Source organism: Elgaria multicarinata, chromosome 7 (genome assembly GCF_023053635.1).
Source record: "Elgaria multicarinata webbii isolate HBS135686 ecotype San Diego chromosome 7, rElgMul1.1.pri, whole genome shotgun sequence".
NCBI lineage: Eukaryota > Metazoa > Chordata > Lepidosauria > Squamata > Anguidae > Elgaria > Elgaria multicarinata.
The window spans coordinates 66,514,891-66,537,181 of NC_086177.1; the positions used below are offsets into that span (position 1 = coordinate 66,514,891).

The window sequence follows — 22,291 nt, forward strand, 5'->3', positions numbered from 1 at the left end:
TGGCCATAGCTAGACCTAAGGTTTATCCCTGGATCGTCCAGGGGTCAAACCTGTTCATCTAGGTGACCCACAGGGAATCCAGTGCTCAGGCAGGGGCGAACCCTGGATGATCCCAGGTTAAACTTTAGGTCTTAGCTGTGGCCGATGTTGTTCGCGTTGCGCCGTAGCACTAGAGCTGGGTGGGTTTTTTTGTAAAGCGCAGGGATGGACAGCACTCTTCGTTTACCAAAGGTTGCCGGGATAGATGGAACAGAAGGCGGCGGGTGGTACTTCAAGGACGAGGAACTAGTATTAAAAGCTGCCTCAGCCGGATGCCATACGGTAGACACGATTCAGATCGGGAAATGGTACTAGAGAAAGGGGCAACTATGTTTAGCTTTTTTAAAAAAAAGTTGAAAAAGGCCTGTTAGTGAAAATGAAATGTACAAATTGATACGTGGCTCCTTTTCACTAAAGCTGTGCAGATTTTTAAAAGTACATCTCTCGGGTAAACTCTCCCTGCATGTGGAGCTCATTACATTTTCCCATTTTCGTACATTATAACTTGCAGTGGAAAGCTCAGATCTACTTGTGAATCTCTTCTGAAGTTTATTGGCATGTGGTGCATGAGAAACAGATCAGACTCGTCTGTTTTTCTTCACATGAGTAAATGCATTGATGGTTCTGCAGCCTCAAGTTGGAGGAAGGGAGGCTGAGGGGCAGAGTTTAGGAATGGATCCCCACTTCCTCAGTTCCAAATTTGCCACTGGAGGAACAGGGGACTGTTTCTAATCCCACACAGTGCAGCATAAAGAGGGACAGGATTCTGGCAAGTACAAATTTTGATTTGGCTGCCATAGCTAGTCAAAATCTGTGCCAGTGCATATGTGAACTCATACCATGAAAAGACTTAACAGTGCCTCCTTGAAGCAAAGATATGAAATGTTGCTCCACATCCTGTTTCTCTCATTTTCATATGCTGATGATGTTGCTTTCAGGTGCATGTGTAATTGTTATCCTAAAGCCACAAGTGAACATTCCCCCCACATTCACCTCCCACTTTGCATATTTTGGAGATACACATATAAAGGCTGATCCTACTACAAGAATTAGTTCATACACTGATTGTTCAGAATTTATTTCACAGTAACAGAAAGGTTACAATTACAAGAAGGCCATTTCAACAACAGATTTCTTACCATAAACAGTTAATATAAAATCAAGATGTTAACTATGGATTTCTACAACTGAGGATAAAGGAAAGCCAAATTATAGTAGTATTTTATAAAATATCCCGGCCTAAACATATGGCTTCATTGACATCCTATACATACATTCTTAAATTATATTTGAGAGTCAATAGCACCTATTTATAAAAAGATGCATTTTGCACTTTAATGAAGAGCAATACACTTCATTAAGGCAAACATTTAATTAACAGATCTAAAATACAAGTCACAGAGTACAGTACTCCTTCAGCAATTCACTGCATTGGACATTATACAACACTTCAGGAAAACCCAAAAGCTACACTCTATCATGGCAAAATTCCTAATGAAGCCATCGGTTTTGCCTTTATTGTCGCAGCAGTTGGGCTATGATATACAATATGGCTAAAATTATTAAATTGGCAATTAAGTATTTCACACAAATACTTCAATTAAGTCATCTAATATTGGATATAAAAATGATTTTTGGCAAAATGTTAGATGTCAAATTCCATAGTGAACTGAACATCCCTTCTTATTGGGTACTATTTCAATTTCAGTAGTTTCACAAATTCTTTAAATTGATAAGATAAATATAATATAGTAAATCAAAATATCTATTTGCACTTCTGATTTTAAAGAGAAATACGTATCTATGCAGTGACTATTCCATAAGAAACACTGTTTAGTAGACTACCTTCAATTTAGAAAGCAAGGTTCTGAAAACTTGCGCACACATTACCAGAAAGTGGTTGAACACTGCCAGACCACTTTCTTCTAGGAGCAAATATTTATATAGAAAACTATTCTCCAGTAAAAACAGGATAAACACTGAGAAAAGTCACACTGGTTTCATATTCAAATCCTATGTTCAACAACTCTTGCAGCGTACTAGCAGAGATACCGAGTATTGAAATACCTCAGAGGCAAAACTTTGACTATAGAATCATTTACTGCTTTTAAGGGCCAAGTTGTAATCAGCAGAATCAAGTGGCGTAGCTGTTGTTGAATTGTATTGTTGCAAGCTATAGATGGGGAGGTTGCATATCTCAATGCTCTTCCATTCAACATTACCCGCTGGGAAATCACAATTTAAAGGAAATGGCTAGGTTGAAAGCTCCTTGGTGTGGCCATGCAGGGAAGTTCTCCTAAAAATATATGAACATTGAACCATGGTTCTTTTGCTTGCAACCTGAAGTGGTACTATCCAGGAACAGCTTTGCTGCTCAATTCTGCGAGTATACAGGTGACCCTCAGTCTGATAAGCTTCAGAAGGCCCAGAAAGGGTCAAGGAATGTGAGGCACAACCACAAGATGGATAGGAAAAGATCAAACGTCCTTGAGACACCATAACCTCAACTGCAGTTCTTACGAATTAAATGCTTGTCTTGACTGCAGATGTAATAAAGTGACAGGTTAGATTGCATGTCTATGCTTGGAAAAATAAAAATTGTATGCATAAAGCAAACTGAAAACAGAAGAAATCCTAGCAGTAGTAATTCCAACATCAAGAATAGCATGTACTAGCAATGAAATCCTAAGGCAATCAACAAAATAGCAGGGCCTGGAAGAGAGTGAACATACTCAATTTTTTCATGCATCTACAATCCCATCACCAAATCTGTAATACTATCTGTAGAACAATTCTGAGCTTATGCTACACAAGTTACTAAGGAATCTTTTGAGTTTTATTTTATATGTATATGGCAAGTTGTAAGACAGAATATTTTTCTCAAACATTTGTCAGAGCTTGTTATTTGGTATCTTGGTGGGAGGGGAATACATGTTTTGTTTTGACAAGAAGTTCAAGTTTTATTAAGAACTTAAAGGAAAAGCCAAGTGTGAAGGCATAAGTGATTGCAATGCACTGCTCTATTATAGCAGTGGTTGTGCAGTTACAGCACCATGCTGGATTTATCTGAAGCAAAAGAAAACAATTTAAGAGAAATTGTTCATAAGATGTATTTTCTGGTTTTAAATTCTCAATTAAGGAAGTTACTAGGCTATTCAGAAGAGCCTTCAAGGGCTTAAATTTAAAATGCTTTATGAATTTTCAATTTATTAAAAGTTTTATATAAAACAATAATTAGTGATCTTTATGTCACACTTCATATTAATAAGGGCAGCTCAGTTGGAATACTCTGTCTAGAGATGGAATATTTCTTCCAATATTTCAAAGTAGCCTAGCACACACTTATTAGATGAAGGATTTCAAATGTAGGGATAATTTGAAGACTGGACAACAGTCTTTTCTTACACATGCAATAATATTGGTTAATCTTGACCCTTAAGAATACTTATTCTACCACTGCATGCTTATTGAATTTTACATACGACATACTGTATGTACAATACATGAATGTCAATTTAGCAAGCAGTAATAAAACAAGTCTTGAACCTAAAATGTTCTCATTTAAGCAATTATTTAAAACAAGAAGTCATCAGTTATCAACAGACAACTTTAAATTTGGAGCAATCTAGCATAGAAGAGTATGCCTAATTATATTCCAACATGCCTTTCCTCCATGGCCAATGGTATGAAAAAAGCATAATTTCTCATGAAGTTAGCTATCTATTCTTTGCAATACAGATAACACTGTAGGCACAGAGATGCTTTAGAAATGGCTGCATGAAAAGAAACAATCTAATACAGATAATGCTGGTGGATTTAACAGAAGGCTTCTCACATATTTTCAGTCAACTGGAGGTAGTTGCTTGTCAATAAACTGCTTCACATCCATCATTTCCTGTTAAAAATAAAAGCAATCATACAGTTTACTTTATTAGTACTGACAGTGCAGGAATTAATATACAAGAAAACAGCATATTGCTGAGATCCTTTACAATGCAAGATAATTCTTCTGAAAACTTCATCCAATTCTCTTCCATTCAGCCAATCTGAAAACATTAACTCTTATTTTACTTTACTAAAATCAAAGATTTTGCATGCCACTGACTTGCCATTATGTTTTCAAATGGTTTGGATTAAGGCTGCAACCCACTTATCTGGGAGTTAGCTCCGCAGAAAACAATGTGACTTATTTCTGCATAGACATGTATAGGATTGCACTGTAAACAGTGCTAGCAGGCTCAATGCTAATGAAGTCAGAATTACATTTCAAAAAACTGACTTATTTAGTTGATACTAAAATTCAGAATACTTGAAATTTGATACCACTCTTATAAAACGAAGTGAAGAACTATTTTAAGACTGACATACTCCATTACTTATGGAGATTTATCTTATCTAAAGAATGAAAAATGCTCAAATAATTTTTACCAGTGCTTAGAAATCAATGCCACCTGGTGTATTAATTTGAACAGCAATAAATAATACTTTAGATGGCAGCAATATTTCCCACTGCTCTCCAATTAAAACACTCAACTCACTTTTGTTGTAAAATAGTTATTACCTCAATACACGAGCTATGCATCATGCCCGAATAAGTTTTGAAAGTTATGTTGCCAGGATTTAGCATAGTCTTAAGTGTCTCAGAAGTGACAGAACCAAACATTAACGGGACTAAAGGATCACGATCACCATGGCACTGGAGAATGGGAATGTCTTTGTTGACACAGTTGATGGCACCCTATCAAAAAGTTACAGAAAGTCAGAATACAGGTGAAAAGCATGTTGTTCAGATTATTGTTATTATTATTATTCATTTATTTCAGCCTTTTTCTAAGCATCTGAGCCACCTCCTCTTTCATCTGCACAACCACCCTATGAGGTAGGTTAAGCTGAGATTCAGTAGCTGATCACGGTCACCTGGTGAGCTTTGTGGCTGGGTAGAAATTCAAACCGAAGTCTCCCTGACTCAAGGCCAACAGTTTATCAACTATGCAATGCTGTTTGTCTTTGAAATTTGTCTGTGGTACAGACTTGAAATCAAAAAAAGTGACCTTTTCTATACACATTAACATACATTAGAATTTAGTAATCATACTAAATTGCCAATTGCATTTTTAAAGCACAGTAAGCACGTGTAATTTAAGTGGAAAACAATTCCATCAAACCGTCTTAGCAGCAGCTGTCATACTTCAATGAACTGACTCAATCAGTAAAGCAAGCCTGACAAGAGGTGTTAACTCTTAACATTCATGTTACATTTCAAAGAATTTTGCCTAAAAGTATATTTTAAGTGGGTTTTATAAAAGAAATCCAAGCATTCCATAATAGGCTCATATGCTGAAACAAGTATTTTCTTACTTTAGACCCTTTACTGCAGGGGTGGGGAACTACTTTCTGGTAGGGAAGATGCCTCCCACTCAGCAGGCCAAACAAAATCCGGCAGCGGGGCAAAATGGACGGAGCTGGCTCAGTTTCACACCCACACCCACAGAGGTTTCCTTAGCTGGGTAAAGCCTGGGCAGAGCAAAGGATTCTCCTTCACACCTGGCTATGGTACACATGTGGTTTCCCCAGCCAAAGAAAACACATGTACCAAAGCCACCCAGCAAAAACATTGGGTTCGAGATCATTCCTCCACCCAGTGCCTCGGCTGAGAAAGCATTTAACACACTGCTCACCCTCACACTTGGGAGGGTGAGCAGCACACACTAATGGGAATCCTCATCAGAGATAATGTGGGGATTTCCCTGCATGCCACTTGCCATCAGAATGGGGCAGGGGGAAACGATATACAGGGAAATCCCTGCTTTATCTTTGTAGATTGGAGATAGCAGTGGAGATTCTTTCCTTTGCTCCTCCCCAGGCCCCTAGTAGCTTCCATGGAACAGAGTTTAGGGAGATGGTAGAGCCCGCAGAGGAAAGTCAAGACTCTGTGAGTTGGATGGGGAACCTTTGTGGCTGGATTAGGCTAGAGGTTCCCCTTCCTGCTTTATTGTATAAAGTAGACTTTTTTTTCCTGTGCAATTCAAAGGAAAGGCTGCAAAGAAACATCCAGTTGGTATCTTGTTTAAAATCAGAAAACACTCTTGAGATCTTGAGTTCATGAAATGTTGGTTATTTTATATAGAGAGAAGGGGCATGGAAAAATGCACCAAACAGGAGGCTCTTTAACCTGCTGTAAGCAGCCTTTATGCTAAAAAAAAAAGGAAAGAAATATTGATAATTCTGCTCCTCTATCATGCATGGTGAATGAAAGGTAAAGTATAACTGAATTCAGTTGTTTTATTTTGAATTTTAGGAAAGCAGTATACTACCTGTGGAAATGAGGTCCGCAGTGGAAGCCAACAGCTGAGTGCTACAATGCCCCCTAACTTTTGATGTGTTGTGACAGCTGTGTACAGAGATAACGCTCCTCCCTAATAAAACCAAAGGTAAAAGTCATTACTACAATTTGAATCACACAGTGATCAATTGCACATTGCAATCACTTCATTCAAAATGCTCTGACTTCAACTACACTTCTTTCCTAATATTTAGAAACTAGTCAAACAGCAATGTTCTACCTTTATGTGGCAGAAGCGTAAGTTGCTAGATCTTTACCTCAATCTTCCTTAAAATGAGAGGCTGATCTTCAGGTGGAATGTTCCACACACCAAGTCTCTTCAAGTGTGTGCCTCATTTGAGTTTCACTTCTGCCAATTGTAAACATCTGCTTTCCAACAGGCACTTTGTTGTGAAATTATTTTATGATAAAAGCTTTATTAACAAGAGAATGAGCACCCTGATTTATCTTATTCCTAGGGAGTATCATTATGGTTGAGTTTATTCAACATCAAATTCCCATTTACAAAATCCTCACTTGCTTAAGCATACTAGCCTGCTGGCAGTCCAAGAGATTACTTCATTCCTTATGTCCCATAACAGACTATGTTTGGCTGTGAATCAATAAATAATAATCTCACTCATATGCCAAGTAAAATGCATAAAGACACATGGGGAGGTGTTCAGTGGTTGCTCCATAGATCCTGCAATTCCTGTATTAGAGAGGTTTGCCAAGGCCAGAGCATTTTCTAGAAACTATGCAGTATTTGTTTTGGCTAGCTCTAAATCATCAATACCAAGTACATATGGGCCTAACTTCTACTTTTAGCATATTTTATTGATTTGAAACTAGTAACTTATCCTGAGCTCTGGAGAAACAAGAGAAATGGGTTTAAATAAATGTATGACAAGCCCATAAAAATACCAGGAAACCCCTCATGCTGCTACATACATAAAATGAGCATGAGCATAAGAAAGTGGCTTGAAAAACATAGGTTAACAGAAAGTAACAGAGAAGTTATTTGGATTTGAAGCTATAGACTAGTAACAGCAGACTCGCCATATTGTAAAGATCACCTTCAACTTGCACAGAAACAGTGCTAGATGGAGAGAAGAATTCAGTTTTACCTGAGAAAATCCTCCCAAAATTATTCTGTTTGAGGGTATTCCATTCCTTACTTCTTGTTCTATAAGTGCTTTCACTGTAAAGGAAGTCTAGTTGTTAATGATGATTACAAAAAATGAACGACTATCATGAGGCTATCACATAAAAAGTGAAGCAATGTCATGAAGGTACTGTGAAGCTAATGTGTAGGTTCACCACCACCACCACCACCACCATAAAGGGCTGGGGTTGACACATCCCTTTCTTCTTCCTCCTGCCCTGAGGCTTTGGGAGTCCTTATACGCCCTTGCTCCTGTAACAGCCTATCTAGCCTTACTACTCTCCCAGCCACCATTTCTATAGTGTGAGACACATGCCTAGTAATCTACTTGCCTTTCAAGCAATGTGAAAATTCTAGGCCAGGATCTTGCTCCCAAATCCTGCAACTTCTCCAGTGTAGTGAGGCCTACAGGTTTCTTAACTTCCTGCTAAAGGGCTCCCCAACTAGCAGACACCTGCTGCATTAGCTCCTCTGTGGGACACCAAGTCATTTCCTTACAAAACAAGTTTTGTATTTCAAGATTTGAAATAGTAAAAATTCATCCCATTATCTGGCAACATACATGGGAAGAACAGATTAAATAAACTGAAGTTATTGAGATTAGAATCACTCATTAGGCATATCAGTCCTCACCTAAAAAACAGCCTCAGGAGGAAGTAAAGTAGGCAGAGGTTTACATATACAACTGGAAAGAAGTCAGAGACTTTCTACTAACTCTTCTAATACAGATGAAACAAATGATCCCATGTATACCCAGGCAATGGCCGTATCCTCACTAATGTCAGCCATTTACCTTTGCTATTTCCCACTCCATCTGCTTGCTTATTATCTGCAGTACTGATGGTAAAATGCAGGTGGAAAAAGGAGAATAAAGAAAGGAGTGAAATATAGCAAACAAGGCAGTGTCCAACTATTGGAATGCACAGGACTCTCATTCTGCTCAGAGGAGTCCAAGGAGTTTCAAAATTACCTAGGCAACTTATGGTTTGTGTATTAGTCCATTGATTGGTTAAATGTTCCAGGAAGCCAATACTTCCACTCTGTAGGCTTCAGGATACGTTTATAGTCTTTAACAGTTGCTGTAACTTTGCTGCAGTTGATTTATTTTTAGTTTTTGTTTAAATTTCGTAAGTGCAAGCTGATCCTTGTGTTCAGAATTAACCCTGATGCTTTGACTTTAACTTCCATCAGCCTCTGCATGTTCAAAAATGATGGGAGTTGTAATCCAATAGATCTGGACGGCACTAGATTGGGGAAGGCTGATAAAAGCCAAAGAGAAGAATTATTCAGTGAATCTTATAAATTTATACAAAACTTTCCCATCATTGTTAAGCTATATTAATTCATTGTAACTGTTTAAAACAGAACTGTTGTGGAATAATGAAAACTAATTTGTTTTTTTGTAATTAACACATGTATCAAACTGAGAATTAAGTGTTGTTCTGTTGTTCTAATAAAATGAATGTTTCAAAAATAACTATTACTTGCAATACTAGATTTATATCATATGTAAACTATGCTGAGGACACAGAACAATACATTAAGGGCTAACCTGGAAAAGAATATGGTAGTGAAACAAAACAATGGTATTAAAGACTGACAAGAAATATGAAATTGTTACTAACATTTACTCAGCTGCACTGCAAAAAATATGGTATTTCAGCAAAGTTGCAACAGAAAGTTACATTTTAAACAGGTGGATAACAGTTAGAAAGGGGCATAGGAAGTTGCTTGTAATAAGCCTGTCAATAGCAAAAATGCCCAGACTACAAAATTGAGCAAATACTCATTTCAATGAGATTGGAATGATTGTGTTCTAGAGGGAGACTAGGGAGGTGAATAATTAGACTCAGAGTAAGGCATTCTCATCCTATAATTTCTCAATAATCAAAACTGCTCAAAGTAGAACATAATTTTGATTAGAATCACACAGTTTAGTCTCCACTAAACATCAACTTGAGACATCAGTAGAACAATACTGTTCTTTTACATTACAAAGAATCAGGCATGTTATCTCCATATGTAGCTTTCTCTCAATTAGCATTGTGTAGGAGTGAAGATCTGCAATAACATTCATAATCTTCAGACTGCTAACATCACTTACACAAAGACTCCTTTCATAAGCAATACTGAAACTGGAAGTTGCTGACTGACACCAAATCAAGCACTTAAAGTTAACAGACTAATGGAGAATATGATATATAGAAGATGTTGTCCTCAAAGCCAGCAGTCAATGTCCACGCATTACAGTAATGACTTCAGTGCCACAGAGGTTTCTCCACAAGGCTTGCATGTTTTTGCTTCCTACCACCTTTCTACAGCACAAGTTGCTTTTAACACTCTGGAGAGCTTCAAAATCCTGAGTCTTGGTATGACATCAACCTAAGTAAGTGTAATGCAAAGTATGGTCATTCACTGGTCACAGAATGCATACTGCACACATGACACAAATACTAAGATTCCTATGTGTATTCAATGGTTTTGTTTGTCTATTCATACATGATGAAATTTAGGTAGTATAGGTGGGACCTGCAACAAAGGTTGCCATTAAACCATCATGACCTCCACCATACTGGAAGCTGTAAGGGTCTCAAGAGAACCAATTCACTCTCTCCACTCCCACACACTTGCCAACTCCATTCTTCCTTTTTCTTTTTGGACACTTTACATTTTGTGACGTTTGGAGGCCATTGAACATGTTCTGTCATTTGGCTTTTTAAAAAAGGGTTTTACACCCTTTGGTTTTCTTGCTGTTTTAATTATTAATATTTTGTACTTCTGTGTACCCCAGGTTTTTGCCAAGCATGCTGATAGCTCCTTTTTGTTTCACAGTAGCCAATCCTGTCAGCACTCAACCACCTCAGATTGCTATTTTTAGGCAGAATTCACAATTAAACTCTGATAATACAGGTGCATGTGTGTTCATTAAGATGTGGTATGAGAGATACCTCACTTGCTTTACACTGAGGTAATCTGTAGTCTAAATGCCTATAAGACAAACACAAACCATCCCTATTTATGCAAGTATAGAAGCATAGTTATACTGTGATGTATACAGGTACCTGTAGGTATACAAAACACCCTGGATTCCAAGCTGAAATTTAGGACTACTTTATTTCTAGTGACTCGAACACATTAATATAAAGCAACACATCTTATAATTCACCTCTTAAATTTTAGTACTGGATTGACCGGAATTGTAATTGCTATGTCTAATAATTCTACGCATAATGTCAATTTACTAAAACCTCACTGTTCAACAATAGGAATGCAAGTTGCAGCTAATTTCACAGAATATGAACTAATATTGCAATTACAAGTCAGGCTAAAAGTTGGCGAAAACCCAAGCAATTATCCATCTCTATCTCACCAAACATGTAAAATAACATACCATTCTCTGATGCTTGCTTGATCCCAGCTTCATCTTCCTGTGAATCTGGAGCAAGTCCAATAATATCAAACCTTAAAGCAAACAATTACTATGCTATATTACTCAGGTTTCTACACAACAATAACATTCAGAACAGGTGTTAAATAAGGCATATAGGTTCAATCCTGTATCAAAAAGAGATTGAGAATTATGAAACCATAAATTATCTATAAAATGTGCACTTATAAACAGAAGACTGAGCAGAGGAAAATACATTTTCAGGTTTCTAATCATACACTTCATATCACAAGGAACAGTGTGTTCCTGGATACACCAATCAACTGAAGTACAACAGTGTAATGCTGGATCTACAGGCTCATTTAAACACATTTAATTGAAAGTTGTTTGAATCTGGTTCACAATGTTACAGCACATACAGGAAATCGCGGGACAAAAAATAATCCACAGCACAGAGCAGGGTAATATCTTTATATTGCAATATATGAAGGGATTTACTGCTGGTAGTGCTGGTGATGAAGTGTCCAGCACTGAGTGAAACTTTACAAATACTGAAAGTGCTGGAAAATGATTACATGGGAACTTGAGAGACTGCCTCTTCCAAGGGAAGCAAGATAGCAGTTGAATAGGGACTAAAACATCACATGGACTATAGGGTGCCTGTACACTATACTCAACTTCTAAGGTTCTCCTCCGGGTGCCTACTCCAAGGGAAGCTCGGAAGACAGCAAAAAGGGAGAGGGACTTTTCTGTGGTGGCCCCCCAATTATGGAGCAATCTCCCCGATGAGGCCCACCTGGCACCAACATTGTTAACTTTTCGGCACCAGGTTAAGACTGTCCTTTTCTCTCAGGCATTTAAAAGCATATGTTGAGTTTTAACTGACTCCAGAATGAGCTTTGGCCTGGCTGAGTGTTTAAAAATTGTTTTAAATGTTAGCGTTTTTAGATTTTTGTTTTTAAATTTTGTATATTGATTTTTAATGTTCAGTCTTTTTAATCTAATCTTTTTAATCTTTGTAAACTGCCTAGAGAGCTTCAGCTATGGGGCGGTATATAAATGTAATAAAATAAATCTGTGTTAGCATGAGGCAAACTGAATGAGACCTATTAGGAAATTAAGAAGCAGGAAACTTAAAGGTTACATAGCAGAGTCAATGGCAGACTGAAATACAGGCACCTAGAGGGAAAGTAGCCTGAGGAAGACAGAAGAAGATAGTTCAGGAAAGACCAACAAGATAAGGGCCCTAAGGTCCAAAAGCAGTATGTTTTTAGCAGAAAGCAACTTTGGGGGAGAAACAACAGTGTTGGGCAGCAAAGGCTGTGTTGTGGCTGAGGTCTAGGAAAGCTAAAGAAAAAAGGACCAACACGGAAGCAGCTATTGGATGAATGGATGAAGCTGAAGAAAAGAAGTGGCAAGCAAGAATTTTGGTCTGTTCACACATGGCTATAATTGCTACTCCTCTTCTTTTAAGTACTCCATGAATAGCTGTAACAGATATTGCTTTTTCTACCACCCTGCTAGAAAAACTGTAGCTATACATTCCTGCCTCTCATGGAGTTTTTAGAAGCATCCCAATATAGTCAACATTGCAGGGCTTATGAACATGAGTTGCTATGAACTGGTTTCCATCTTTTTTCTTGTCCTGCTCCTGTGCTTTTAACAGCAACTTCACACAAGGTAATTTAAGTAAAGTTACTCCTAGCTGGTAGACAAATGAGAAATGTTTCACCTTAATTTCTTTTTATCATCTGCAGTTAAAGGCCACGAGGCCAGAAAAAAAGGTGGTGACCCTACAAGCAAGGGAGTCAGAGGGCCCTGTAATAGAGAGGCATGGTTATGTAAAGTTCTCAGAGAAGGCTGTTGTGTCTTTAAGGTAAGCACAGAAGGCATAATTATGATTTGAACAACACAGCAAAATCTGTTATGGAGGGAAGTAAGCAAAGCAAACTCTGAGCAAGTATCTCCATCCAGACTCCCTGTGTAACATGAAAGACCAGCATAGTGGACAATACAAGCTTGTCTTTGCCTTCTTTCATTTGTCTGTGGTAAGAAGTCCACCCTCTGAGAGGTATAGATGACACTACTTCTCAGTGAGATTGACAAGGCCCAGCCTCCTCTTTACGGGTTACAGACCACAGGTAGGCCACAATTCTGAGCTCTGGCCATTAGTCTTATATAAAACTATGCTATCTAAAATTAAGCTAACTACGTAAGTGAATGCAAGTTGTATTATTTATGGTGTCCATATACATTCATCATTTTTACCAAGTAGTGGCTAACATCAATGTTCTCTCCTCCCTCTCCCTACTTTCCCTCAATATAAAGACATAACGTCTTTATATTTTGAAATAAATACCATGGCCAGGAATAACAAAGGCAATAAATCTAGAGAACTACACAGCATTATTTCCACTCCAGTACTTACCAAGAAGGCATAGCCATATTCATGTTTAGAGAAACTGGCATAACTGGCCTGAAAAATGTGGGAAAAGTTTAATCAAAATTACTAATTATTTGAAATAATCATTTCTGTATTTTGGCAAATGCTAGACTAGTTTTTTTAAAAAACTATATTTGCAATATGAATTATTTTCACCACTAGCTCCCTAGAAGGCCATGATTCTCAAGACAACAGGCAGACCTGAAGAGAAATTGGGTAGTAGCCAAGAACAGGAGTGGTCTCTTGCCCCTGTCCAAATGCCCACCATGTTTTCACTGCCAAAGTGATACAGTGAGCATCCCAATTGGAGCAATGTGAGCCATAGGTACTTCTACACCTGTGTTCATTGAGGCACTGAGAGCCAATAGATCTCCTGAGTTTTCACAAGTTTTATTTTCCTGTGTTCCTTCCATAATGTAACATTAGACACGCCATGGATCTATTCTTTCCCTACTTTAAAATCTGCCAGTCCCTAAATGAGACTAATACGGAACATTCAAGACTGGGAGGAAATTTAAATGTTAGCTTAGTAGAAGGGATGTTGATACATACTTTATGGATCATCATGAGGTCTGTGGGCTGGGGGCGCAATTATCAGCAACACTCCTTCTCTGAAGTCACACTCTACTCCTTGCACTATAGTTCATCCAAGAGGTATTCCCCTGGTGGTCGCATGATACCATTTGGGAACCAGTGTCTTATAAAACACACATACCCCCACATAAAATACATGGCAAAGCATGGACTTATTGTGAAAGTATCCTTTATTTTATTAGGACGTAAGTGTAGTGGCTTAATTTATACTTCATTATGCTTTAATATGCGTTTCTTTGAACCATGGGATGATCAAAATGTGGTTATTTATGTAATTTCTTTCATTTCAAGAGTTAGAATCCTTGCTAATAGGAAGTTAGCTGATACAAACACTGAAAAGTTAGAATTACAACGCTCGTGTTGATACACTATTAGTCCAACAAGAGAGGTTGGGGCCAACAGAGAGAAGCCTCTACTAACAGTGGAGGCTAAATCTGTTTCAGAAGGAAATTTCTGGATCCCTGCATTGCTACCTTGTTTTGCGTTCACATATTTGAATGATACACTGCTGGCTTTTCCACAATCCACATCACAGGGTTCTTTGCAAGTACTGAATTTTGCATGCATTCTGATTACAGTGGCAGTACCTCTTCGATGCACACAGTCCAGCCCCACAATTAAATTTCTTTAACCAGTGATTCATCACCACACACTAGGAATTCTAGGTGCTGGTACCTGAGCACTTGAAAGTTTTGCTTTGCCTTCTTGTCTATCTCAACGCACATGTGATGGAAGGGAACACAAACCAGATGCATAATTGATATATGAAAGGAACTCATACTGGCATTCCACGAGGCACACTCAAATCACTACTTGCTTATTAAAACACTGCTGCTCACCACTTCCATACAAGCAAGTTGTTGGCATTTTAACCCATTCCCCCACAAGCTTAAAGCGATTGATCATGCTAGTGAAACTGTGTACACCTTTAAATTGTTTGTACTTGTTTAAAGTGATTGAATACAGACATGAATACTTAACTTTAAGAACCACCATGTATAGCAATTCCTTGTTTCTCATACAAGAACCTCAGGATTCTTTTACTAAACCTATACCTGAAATCTCATCTTGAAAAGGGGGGTGGGAGAGAAGTCTAACCAAAAAGTAATAACATACTTACGCATGCGGACAAATGTACTTTATGTGTGGGCTTTTGATACCAGCAAATGCTTCTGCCCATCCATGCCTATTGGAAAACACAAAAACAAAGTGTCATTAAAAGTCTTCCAAAACCACAAAAAACAAAGTTTTCTAATCCCCTTTGCTCTCTCATGGCAGCATGGAGAGAATAGAATTTTACTAAGTTTACTAATGCAAGGTTTGAAGAAAAATAATTTAGCAAAACTGTTTCTAACTTAGGTATCAAATAGCCTATTCAGCACTTGAAGAAGCTGCATAAAAATGAACATTTTGATAAGGAAACAGAACAATTTTCTTCCAAGAAGCAGACTGCATACAGAACTTCAACATATAAAATGTTTTAATTCTATGATTAATAAATGTAGATCTAAATATTAATTTCAAAATGGAAGATCTGATATTTAGTGTGCTTACAGAGCTGCAACATTTTTACAAATATTAAAGCCATGGAGAAACCCCTGGGGTGGGGGATCCCCTGGGGGGACAGACAGACAACATTCTTGGGGGTAATTGCAATATATCCAATACTTAGATTGCAATTCTACAGCCTGCCAGCTGGCCTCAAATGGTCTATTAGATGTTGCAAAAGTGCTGCTCTAGTTCTCACTGGTGATGCGTGGGAAAGGGGAACATCATGGATCCACAGGATCTAAAGCCCCCTCATTTCCTTGACATAGTCTCAATGAGGAGGGAAGTTTCCTTGCTTGGAGCCTTGTCTATAAGCTTGGAGCCAGGAAACCAAACAATCCTATGTCCCAAGAGTCTGTCTAGAGGACATAGGAATGCTCCTTTAATTAAGTTTTTTTAAAAAATAAGTGTCTGAACTGCAGCCTCTACAGCATGGGTTCTCAACAAGTGGGGAATTCCACCCGGGGGGGGGGGGGGATTTTAGGGTTCCAGGGGGGGAATTGGGACCACTATTCAGCAAAGTATGATGACCTGTAGATTATGTCTTCCTACACATGTTATTAAAAACTTCCCAGAAAAGTGTCATGTTGTCCGCAAAAGCCAGGCCTTTGCTCTCTTTTCCCTCCCTCCTTATCCTAGAAGTTTCAAGCTTCCCTTTTAAAGGGGCAACACAAAGCATGGGAGCCGAGAATGTAAAAGGGGCCATGCTTTGCATTGCCCCTTTAAATGGGACTAATATAGAAAAAAAATAGAAGATTTTCAATATTATATGCATATTATTTGGAATGTACCTTTTGAGTTAAACTATCTGGGAAGGGGGGGATTATATTCTGAACAATGGTGAAAGGGGGGAATGGAGCAAAAAAGGTTGAGAACCACTGCTCTACAGGATGAGGTGCAATTTCTACATCTAATATAGCATCTAGCACAGAAGAGCCTCCTACCAATGGGTCTACTGTAATTTTTCCTTGCAGTTCACAAATAGGAAAATGCATTTGCAAATGGTGAGATCACATATCAAGATTTTACTTACCCAGTATCTCCTAAACCATGAAGAAATATGACCTAGAAGTTAACAGCACACAAGTTAGACAATTGCATAAAAACCTCACATTGTGCAAAGCCATCTTCTGTGAGCCTATATATAACTATTCAGCAGTAGCATTTGTTTTTGCAGTTTTTTTAACAGCCACATACTCCCCATAAATCCCAACTCCAAACAACAGACTTAGCTAAAGACAGCTCATGTGATCAGGTTTTAAGATATCAGGCCCAGCAGAAAGGCACAACTGGCACTCTTGTGCAAGTATGGGAACCCATCTATAGCTCTGCCACCAATATTAATACATCAGGAACTGCACCCTTCTCTGATACACTGGGATATATACAGCTGATTTGGATTCTTCTTAATAGATATTTATTTTATTTTATTTATTTATTTATTACATTTTTATACCGCCCAATAGCCGAAGCTCTCTGGGCGGTTCACAAAAAGCTCTCTGGGCGGTTCACAAAAACATCATAATAGATGTTATTATTATCTCCTCAGTTCACAACAATTAACAAAAATTAGAAATCACAACATTACACAAACATTACATGATAATGAAACAACTAAAAATTAACTTACAAAATTTAGAACAATTTAAAATAGTTAAAAACAATGTAAATATTATCCTGTTCAAGACAGCTGACATAAATACCCCAACATCATATACGTGGAAACAGTCTTAACCTGGCACTGAAAATATGACAATGTTGGACCAGGGCAAGCCTCAATGGGGAGCTCATTCCATAGTACATTTGGACAAAAATATGCAAGGTAGGTTGATAGTTATTTTGTAAGTCTGCTGTTAATCATCCCTTTTAAAAAGTATTCCATGTTCCATCTTAATGTTAGCATTCTGATTCTCACACTGATTTCATTAATTTTGTATTCTGATATTGTCTTATTACTAAACAAATTTTACTATTGATATTGGCAGTTACCCCTAGTGAACAGTCTTGTTGAAATGTTTTGGGTAATTCAACTGTAAAAAGAACATTCTCCTTTGACACGTGCTTGAAATTAGCGTGTGTTTCTGGGTGCTGCCCTTCTATCTTTTTTTTTTTTTGCTTTGAAGCTATCATTTAGAAGTCTCACTCGAAACTGCCTTTTCATTCCACTGCTCCATACAATGACCCTCTTTCTGTGTATGTATGAGTTCATGATGTAGACCGGGGTAGACAAGTGCCAGAGGTCTAGGGCCAATTCTATGCACATATACATACCCTGCTGGAACACAGTGGGGGCCACCCGCCTGCCACCAAATTTGTTGACAAAAGTCAGCAGCGTGTTGACAAAAAGATATTTTTTTTCCTTTAGGACTGCTGTTTTTTGCTGCTGCAGGGTAACAAAAGACAGCTTGCGTTTTGTTTTTTGAAGACAAGTGAAAATAGGCCCCTTTTTTGTAGTGAATTTGGCAGCTGGTGAGAGGGGGGGCTGCCAAAAAGGACAGGAGGGCTACATGGAGCCCACAGAATGTGCTTTACCCTCTCCTGATGTGGATCAGCTCCAAACATGTTATTGCCTCCATACCTTTATAAGACATTAATGTTGTTAAGTGCCTGTGGCAAAAAAAGTAGACTAAGTTCACAATCTTAAGTACTTGGGAGTTCAATGGGACTTCCAAGAAAAGATGCAGAGGCTTGCATTGCACATATGTTAAAGATAAAAGCATAGGAAGAGGAGGAGAGATCAATGCAATGAGACAGTGCACAAGAAACGCCTCGCCATATGGAGCAGCCACCACATAGACATGTTTTAAGCAAACTTTCATTTGGCACCCATATCATCTGAAGCAGCCATGGATGGTCCCTGCTACACAAGAAGAACATTTCTAGCAACCAAACCTTATTAGTATCAAGGCTAATGTAATCCAGTTCAGGTTGTAGTATGGGTGAGGTACTAAATTTCCCCATTGGGAACAAATCCATGGAATTCAGAACAACTTGCCAGGAAGGAACTGGGTGCTGCTTAGATGCTTGTGTTTGTACCTCTGAACTAAAACGGAATTATAGGATCAAACAGACCATTACCTGACTTCATATGTCTTTGTGAGAAATGGCTTAATTCTTGTTTATTCCTTCCTTTCCTAATGATGAGAAGACAGACATCAAAGGTCTAGGGCCACACCAACCTATTAAGTTACTTGTTTGTATTGCTCAAGTTTTTAAAAATACTGGAGAGATATTCAGCAGCAACAGTATCACCTTTATTACTCAACATTTTAAGCTTCACCAGTTAAGCAGATAAATATCTTAGAACTGTTTATTTGGGATACTCCTGCATGGTAACGGATACAAAAATAACTCCATTAGCTCCAAGTCACACTTTTCATTATTTTGATGCAAGCGTTCACATTTAGACAGTTATGAAATAATCTGAGGTGATAAAATATTTTGTTGCAAGTAAATCTTTCTGCTAATGAGAATACAAACATGTACTGGCTCCTCAAAGCCCTTTCAATAATTTATCTGACTCCCCTGACATTAAGTGTGATTTTGTTTCTACTTAAACACCACCTGCCTCCCCCCACAGAAATGCGCACTATTTTTAATTCTTTACACAGAGGTTATTATCCAGCTCATGAATTAGGGTCCTACAATCCGAAGCAAGAAAACTATCCAAGCTGCTGTGTAGTCCTAATTAGTTCTCTTAATTACACTTCCAGCCTAAACAAGGGACAAACACCCCACTGGAATGTAGCCTTGGCATAGTACAATTGCAAATTTTAAGTATTAGTGAACTCCAATTTTATGCTTTGACAAAAAAAAAAAAAGGAAAAGAAGGGAGAAGAGCCATACCTCTCCTATATACTAAAGTTATTTGTTATAGATTTAAAGTTAAAACCCGGCTGGCCAGAGGAAAACCCAAGCCATTATCTCGACGGAGGAGGCGACACAAGGGCATTCCCACCGACCGAGGCGCAACAGAGGAGGGCGCCGCGCCAGAGGCCTCCTGGGCCAGGCCAATGACCGGGGCAGGTGGCGCAGCCTTTCCCCAGCTGGCCTATGAAAAGGCGGGGGGGGGGGGACTTACAGCAAAGCTCTGCGCAAGCACTTTGACTCAGAAGTAAGCCCCGCCAAGTTCCGTGGGGCTTACTCCCGAGGAAGCGCCCCAAGGCTACCCCTGCCCCAAGGCTGCTCCCACCCCGCCATCCATCCGCACCCCGCAGAGCCAACTCCCCACCACCACACACGCACGAAGTGAGCACCGTCCGGCGGCGCCCCCCTCACACACTCACCGCGGCGGTGGCCTTTCTGGCAGCCGGGACGATGGCTGGGAGCGGAGCGGACATGTTGTTGCCGCACATACACCGGTTTCTCCTCCCGCAGCGGCCAGTGAAAAACTGACAGGGAGCGGAGGAATGGGCGGGGCGGGAAACGGATTGGAAGGAGGCAAATGGGGCGGAAGCACCGTGCGTCCACCCCCTCTGGCCTTTCTCACGCATAGCATAGGGGAGCCGTTAAAACAGGCGCGTGGACGTAGAGAAAAGGAAGGGCGCGCGCGCATCAGCCCACCTATCCAGACGCAGAACCTTCTGCCGCTTCCCGTTGGCTGGACCCAGCCTGGATAGGCGGCAAGCGTGGCTCCTGTGGCAGCTCTTACAGCCATTGACATGTGTTTCAAAGGCAGTGCTAGACCGGCCATTGTTTAGTCTGCAGGGTGGACCTCTCGATGGTGCCGTGTTTTGCTTTCCTCTCTTTCAAGTTAGAGTGGCAGAAAGATAGAAACGGACTCCAATAACAAGAGACAGAACCGGGAATTTAATACCCGGGAGAGATTCTGATTTAGGGTCAGCCCTACTTAGAGTGAAGAAATGTGGAAGAAATGTGACCTAAGTTAGTCCAAAATACGATACAACTCTTTAGAGTGCAATCCTATGCATGTATAGACAGATAAAAAGGTTTACAACTCCTTTACAACAAGTTTACAACAAGTCAGGGAATGCTGGGAATTGCAGGCCTCCCCCCCCCCCCCGTCTAAATATGCATAAGTTACGCCTTTAGTAACGATTTCTCCAGTGCGAATGCGGAAACTTCCTGAACTATTCAGAAAATGAGAGGGGAGTAGCTTTTACTCTGAATGCAAAAGTGACAGCTGTTCATAGTGTAGCCGAAAATCCAAATTTATCGTAGCTGTGATTAGGTAGGAGCATGCCTTTGCCTTAAATAGAAACAAAGATTTTCAGGCTCATACCACTACATATCTTAAATATGTATGTGTGCTTTAGTTATTAGTTTAGTTTTCTTTAATTAGAGATGCTACAACTGCAAATGTATAGTTTTTACCTCTCTATGCTGATACGGGGGGGGGGGGGAGGGTGGATGGACGGACCTCAGGTCAGATTGGAGGTTACAACCACACTGTATCTCAACATTTATGCAGGACTGGCATCAGAGGGGAGTAAGGGGTGGCAAGTGCCATACCCCAAACAAGGAGCTCACCCCCATTGTTGGACTCCTATCATTACTTGAAGGAAAGGCACTTTTCAAGTGAATTCGTATCTCAGTAGTTCTTCTACAGTTCAAATGAAATTCTTGCACCCCCAAAGCTATGCATTTTGCTGCTACTGACATACTTTTTAAGATGCCAACAGACCAGGAGCAATCCCATATGTACCTGCCCGGACCTTAAGATCATCCACAGGGGCCCTTCTCCGTGAGCCCCTGCCAAAGGAAGTGAGGCAGGTGGCTACTAGGAGGAGGGCTTTCTCCGCTGTGGCACCCCGGTTGTGGAATGAGCTCCCCTGAGCTCATTCCACAACCAGGCACCTACACTGTACTCTTTTCGTCGCCAGCTGAAGACCTTTTTATTCTCTCAGTATTTTAACACTTAAATTTCACTTAAATTTAAATTTTACTGTTCTAACTCTGTATTTTAATCTTATATCAATTTTGCTGTGTGGTTTTATCCTGGTTGTGCTTTTTATACTGAATTTTGTATTTGTGTTGTAACCTGTTGGTTGTTTTATTATGGTTTTAATTTTTGTGAACCGCCCAGAGAGCTTCGGCTATTGGGCGGTATAAAAATGTAATAAATAAATAAATAAATAAATAAATCCCCTGAGGGGAAAGGGGAAGCTTCTGACATGCACATTTTATGCGCATTAGGAAAGTGTACACAGAATTGCAGCCTTAGATATTATGCTGAATATAATCTGGAGTGAGACATAGCCTAATCCTGTATATAAACTAGAAACATTAAAGTTGATATTTCATTATATTTGCTTTAGTGGAGTGTGGCTTAGCTTGGGAGTTTTGAATGTGACTATGGGAGAGGAGCATAAAGAGCTCATCCTGTGTTTGAAAATTTACCACTAAATCACAAGGCTGGCTCCCTATGCATCATTAAGAAAAGAGTGTGGGGGTGGCAGAATAAAGAACCAGCACATAAAATAAATGTGGGAAAAGAACCTGTGGTGGCGAGGGTGCCATCTAGTTTAATTTTCTCCCTTGTGGCCTGTGTGGTTAGGGTCCATCCCTCAGTGTGTTTGTTTGTTGAGGACTAAGAAGGTGAGTTCTACCGTAGTCATTTTAGTAAAGAGGTTTGATATGAAAGAGTCGCCAATGTGCTGGCTGGAGAGCAGGATTGAGAATGCCTCACCAGAATATTAGGTTAGCCCTCCTCCCCTTCCTTTCACATTCACAGGGACATGACAGCCCCTTTTGGTATCTATGGCCATTTTGTAATACTTAATAGGGCCAGGCTATAGGGCATTTCCCCTCAGTCCAAACTCCTGGATCCAT

The 22,291-nt window shown here is 39.4% G+C and overlaps 1 protein-coding gene across 1 annotated transcript; it reads right to left on the reverse strand.

Annotated features, from left to right (window-relative positions):
* Nucleotides 1-1,101: 1,101 nt before the first annotated feature.
* LYPLA1 (lysophospholipase 1) lies at nucleotides 1,102-19,909 on the reverse strand. Its single transcript, XM_063130723.1, has 9 exons — nucleotides 19,786-19,909; nucleotides 16,533-16,564; nucleotides 15,072-15,137; nucleotides 13,343-13,390; nucleotides 10,918-10,988; nucleotides 7,489-7,562; nucleotides 6,354-6,455; nucleotides 4,601-4,777; nucleotides 1,102-3,934 (listed from the first exon to the last, which is right to left on the reverse strand). Exons 1-9 carry the CDS (start codon nucleotides 19,852-19,854, stop codon nucleotides 3,881-3,883), a joined length of 693 nt encoding a protein of 230 aa, XP_062986793.1. The 5' UTR covers nucleotides 19,855-19,909; the 3' UTR covers nucleotides 1,102-3,880.
* Nucleotides 19,910-22,291: the final 2,382 nt, after the last annotated feature.